This window comes from Hippocampus comes, unplaced genomic scaffold (assembly GCF_001891065.2).
Source record: "Hippocampus comes isolate QL1 unplaced genomic scaffold, H_comes_QL1_v1.1 scaffold674, whole genome shotgun sequence".
NCBI lineage: Eukaryota > Metazoa > Chordata > Actinopteri > Syngnathiformes > Syngnathidae > Hippocampus > Hippocampus comes.
Window position 1 is genome coordinate 109,256 of NW_017805878.1, and position 5,614 is coordinate 114,869.

The 5,614-nt window shown below is 49.2% G+C and overlaps 1 protein-coding gene across 1 annotated transcript in view; it reads left to right on the forward strand.

Annotated features, from left to right (window-relative positions):
• zbtb22b (zinc finger and BTB domain containing 22b) overlaps positions 1 to 4,890 on the forward strand; it is a 12,739-nt gene extending 7,849 nt beyond the window's left edge. Inside the window, exon 7 of the mRNA XM_019888979.1 lies at positions 3,241 to 4,890. Coding sequence (XP_019744538.1) covers positions 3,241 to 3,864 — 624 coding nt within the window. The 3' untranslated portion in view covers positions 3,865 to 4,890. The remainder of the gene's footprint in view (positions 1 to 3,240) is intronic.
• Positions 4,891 to 5,614: the final 724 nt, after the last annotated feature.

Sequence of the window (5,614 nt, forward strand, 5' to 3'; positions counted from 1 at the left end):
CGCTGTCGTGTGGGCCCGCGTCATTCGATACCACGCAATCAACATGCAATTCGTGGCTCGTCTTCAAAATTTGGCATGTCGATTAAAAAAAAACAAAACCAAAAACAACCAAAGCAATGTCCAGAAACGTAAGAACCGGGCCATGGCGGCCCCCCCAGAACAAACACGCAAGCTCTGAGTGATGACATCGCTGCAGGAGATGTTACAAACAAGCAACAGAAGGGCTTTCTCGTGATTCATACACAGCCTCGATCGCCATCGCTGCCCACCGCGGTCTGTTACCTGCGCCCAATGCGCCACGTTCAAAATGTTGAATGACTTTGCCGCTCGTCGCGCTCCATCTATTTGATGGGATTTTTTTTCTCGGGATGTCACCATGACGACTTGATGAGCTCCCTTTAAGGAAGCGGCAGGTTGACAGTCAGACTGACTCACGCGTGTTCTGTTCTGACAACTCGATGACACCCGAAGACACTTTGGGAGATGTCTTCACAGCACATCTTGAGTGCGTGCTCATCGTGACCTTTCAGGGAAAAGCTTCAACCGCCACTTGTACGCGATCGACCGGTCGCCCGCCGTCTGGTCCCAAGTCGATCGCGGGTGAAATGGGGGGGCGGCTCAGCTCAGTTGAGTGTAAACTGCACCCTAAGCAGTCTCCCGGTTTCACGTTGACCCAAAAGTATTTAAAAATGAAAAAAAAAAAAAAAGGTCACCATTCACCTCCGGTGGGGCGTGACCTCCATGAGCGGAAGTCGTTTAGCGGTTAACGGTCTACAATTGAGCTGTTGGGATCGCTCTTTTTTCAACAAAAAAAAAAAAATTATCATTCTCATTCAGTTTGGAGCACTGGCAAAGAATGGTAATCCGAAGCGCCGGGAGAAGCGTTTGAAAACGGGTCACGTGAGCACGGATTGTGAGCACGCCACCAAAGTGCATCCCGCGCCACCGCGTCAGGTTCTCCCACGAAAGTAGGCAGCCATTTGCTTTTCCCAAACTCCCAAACTCTTGCGTCTTCTTCATGTTTCTGTTGCGCTCGTTTTTGGGGACGTGATGGCCGTCGCTCATCATGGCACCCGTGTGTCAGTGCGCTCACGGTTGCTCTTTCCTGCTCGGGAACGCGGGAAGCAAGAACAGGTGCAAGAGCTCCTCATATGAAATATGTTACTTCAAATGGTAACCAGGTTATCCTTTTATCACCTTGACAACGCAAAGCATCTGCGTTGGAACGCGTCATCAAGACTCTTAGCTGCACAGCTATATATATTTATATATATATAGGATGGATCCATTTATTTTTTGTTCCTCCAGTAAGTGAAAGAAACACTTTTCATTTCTGGTTGACTCATGTTGTGAGATTTGTGTCTGCAATGGGGATGTGACGAGAAGAGTCTTGCTCTTTCTGAGGTCACATTCTGACGACCTTCTCACCAGTTCATGGACTGTCCTTCCAAATAACGTCATTTTGGGTACTCACAATATAAAATATGTTTATGTTTAATATAAAATACACGTCAATTGTTGTTTTTCAAGCGGGGTGTGCGCGGAGGAGGGTCTGATGCCGCTCCGCAGGCAATTCAAATGTAGTCGCCGACTTTGGTAAATTTACATCCTGACTAAAAAACACGTCTTTGCGCAGATATACACTTAGAAGAACGGTTGACAAAATTCAAAGTTTCCTTTGGAAATGAAAAAGAAAGAACACAAAAATCCGACTTTTTTTCTCCTGAATTATATTTGCTACTTTAATATTCTTCGAAGCAACGACGAAAGCTGACCGTTAACTGGTCGCCCGTTTCTTGCAAAAGCCTGCCAACGAAATATTTGGCCGTCGCCAAAGGCACAGATCATTCCGTCGCCCGTGTTTTTTGCAGCATGTTCTTGAAGTCTCACTTACGCATTTGTCCGGATTTGGCGGCTAAAAATAACATGTAAAAATACAACCCTGGAAGCTTCCTTCTTGCCAACCCCCCATTGATCTCGCTCACATGCGTCATAATGAGTGCTGGCACAAGAGCACCCAGTGATTTTTTTTTTCCTTGCACATTAAGGACTAAAAAAAGAAAGGAAACAAATATTTTTTTACTCGGTGAAGAAACAAGATATAATTAGTGCTGGTAGCGCAGCATAGATTCAGCACATAAATGCATTTGTACATCTATTCTTGTGACATCCAGAGCTTTTTAAACATTAGGACACATTGGTACTATATAAGTAACAAAAATTCCAAGCTTTGCAATATATTTCTCAATCGATGACAGGGAGGCACGTTGAGCGACCGGTGAGCACGTCCGCCTCACGTGGGTTTGATGCTTGCGTGGAGTCTGCATATTCTCCCCGTGCCCGCGTAGGTTTTCTCTCAACTCTCAAGTGTATTTCTCGAGCACTTTCAAACAGCCATCGCTGCATACAAAGTGCTGTACATGGAGCAACTAACATATATACAACAATAAAGCAATAATCAGTAGCAAGGACGGTAGAAAGCAGCAAACAGTAAAACTAATCTCTGGGTACTCCCGATTTCCTCTCACATTCCAAAAACATGCACGGCAATTGGATTGGGTTGTCCCGAGGTGTGATTGTGAGGGCGAATGGTTGTCCGTCTTTTTGTGCCCCGCGACTGGCTGGCGACCAGGTCAGGGTGTACCCCGCCAGCCACGAGTGAATCGTCGTATAATTTGAAGCCAAGAAAGAGGTAAAGCGGGTCTTATTTTAACAATACTAATAATATTGCATACCAAACGGCACATTAGAAACTATAATAGCAGTAGGGCAGATCTTCATTTGGGTCGACTGCTTCATCCATTTGGACAAAACTGTGTACTTGGGTCGGGGTGAATCTAAGGCTGAGCTTTCTTCGGACAGTACTTTTTTTCCCCCATTCGGTCCACATTATATCTCACGTCCAGATGGACTACTGCCAGTCCTCCGAGGACTTCCTCAAGTTGTCCAGCAGCTTGCTGGACGCGACCTTAGCTCAGCAACTCCAAGACTCCTCAGCGGGTCCGACTCCGAGCCAAGGCGCCAACCGAGCCGCGCCGGGCCTCCTGGGACAGGGTCCCACCCGCACCCCGCTCTTCCAGGTTCCCACCCGCACCCAGCTCTTCCCTCTGGACATGCAGGTAAATCATTTGTCTCGAGGGAATGTTTTAAGATGCATGTGTTGTCCAATCAGTTCAAATTCAACGCTATCAGACATTTCTATGGAAGAAAAAAAAAAAAAATAGTCACGGCATTTTGCAGGGCAACCAGATCCTGGTCTACGGGCAAACGTCAACGTTCTCGATGGACGCTGCGGCGCCTCCTCTGAGTGGGATGATCAGCGGCGGCGCTTTTAAAAGTGTGGAGCACGGGCCCGCGGTCCTGGGAGGCGACGGCGGCAGCGGCGGCGTCGGCTCCGCTAAAGTTTTCATGTGCCACTGCGGCAAGACCTTCACGCACAAGAGCATGAGAGACCGCCACATCAACATGCACCTGGACCTGAGACCCTTCCACTGCCCCGTGTGCGGCAAGAAGTTCAAGATGAAGCATCACCTGACCGAGCACATGAAGACGCACACGGGGCTCAAGCCGTACCACTGCGCCGGATGCGGCAGAAAGTTTATGTGGCGGGACAGCTTCATGAGACATCGCTCGCACTGCGAACGTCGGGGAGGAGGCGGCGGCGGCGGCAACGATGTCGCCGGGGACGTCCTCCCCGGCCCGCAGCTCCTCCTGCCGCCGGGTGAAGGAGGTTTGCGAGGAGGAGGCGGCGTGTCCGCTACGTCCCCGCGTTTCCACCACGCCGCTACCGGCGCTGCGTCGGGGATATTTGGCAGCCTGCCGTCGGAGCACAGCGTGTGCACCGATCTCGCCGACGGCAGCTAACAACTGACTGCGAATGACCAAGCGCTAGCGACAACAGCTAACAACCACTGGAGACTGCGCGAGTGACTGCAAATATCCGCGAACCGCCGAAAACGATAGCTAATGACCACCGGGGGACGACGAATCATCGTTAGCGAGTGATAACAAGAGCCTGGCCAAGGACCTGGCTTGTTGCTAGGCGGAGATCATGGGGCCAAAGTGGCCCCGAGGTCCCGTTGCAATCTGTGGGAGATTTTCATCTCAGCTTGCGCGCTCTTTTTAAAATCTTCCCCTACTTGAATTGAACATTTGTGTTGGACTTCTCCCACTGGTGCTGCGTTCTGCTGTCAGTTTTTCCCCCCCTCTCCCTCCCCAGCAAATCCAAGAAGAAAATGTGCCGTACTTGAGTGGGGATGGGCAATGTAAGGCCTGCTGAACACTAGTCTTGTCATTTTGCTAGGATCCATTTTGCTGTGTTTTCCCCCCTAAAATGGGTTAGGCGTGAGAGGGAAGGATTTTTCTTTTTTTTTTTTTGTTTCCACACTGGCTCTCATAAAAAGTGCCGCCGCTGATGACGATGATTGATTTGATTCCCATTCCTGTTGCTGCTGCTGATGGAAGGCGAGTCGGCAGAGGCGCCGCTTGCCGCGAATGTATTTTAAAAGCGACGCCTCTTCGGGCTCATCAAAATGCTGTCCTCTCTTTTGTGTTCAGCGAGGAGGGCACGACACTTGGGGATTATGTCGGCATTTTGGTTTCAATGTTATCTTGCTCGTATCAGACAACCAAAATATAAACTGTCGTGTGTGAGTCCAAGTCCGCCACTTCAAGACAAAGATGTCCAAATATCAAATGGCATGTCCCGTTTTGCAGGGTGGTCACAAATCATCCATTTATTTATTTTTTTACTGGTTTATTTATTTATTTATTGGTTTGTTTATTATCTTTGGGGGGGAAGAGCGTGATGACATACTTGACACATATTTTGCAGAAGGCTGTGAGTCCGTTTGTTTGTGCCAAAATTAAATCCCGATCAAGGCAATCAAATGTTGACCTCTCTCGTCTCCCTGAATTATAAGATGGATGAGAATGTACTGAGTGTGTGTGTGTGTGTGTATATATTGTAGAGGTGCAAGAGTTTTGAGATTTCCAGGCAGGGTCGGGATCGGCTAAATATCATTTCAACTTTCTTCCCGCTTCATGAGTGCCGCACGCGCTCGCCCTCCGCCGAAAGCCTTTTCTGAGGCCTGAGTGCAAGGGGTCGCTTCCGTGTCGCAGTGTTGTGTGCGGCTTCGTTCGCTCTCTCGGCTCAACTTCGGCGGCGGCCCATTTCCTGTCGCCGGGTGACTGTAATTATGACATTAGTATTCGCTATTGAGCCGCAGCCGGAAGCGGAGGCTCTGGCAGACAATGACGGCCAATGCGGGTCATTGTCATTGCGGCGGACGGTCGAGCTACTCGAGGCATGCTCGCAAACTCTTTTCGACGTTTCACGATGGAGCCGAATCGTGGATGACAACGATACCTTTGAGCAGAGCATCGGATGAAACCGCCGGCACGAATGCCGTCTCTCGGTGGCAGATTTCGGCCATGTGTCTGTTGTGCGTGCTTCCTGGAAAATTTAAAAATAAATAAATCATAAGATTCCGGCCACACTTTCGCCGCGTGAGTCATTTAGGCCGTAGAATCACCGGCTCAGCTCAGTTGAGTGTAAACTGCACCCTAAGCAGTCTCCCGGTTTCACGTTGACCCAAAAGTATTTAAAAATGAA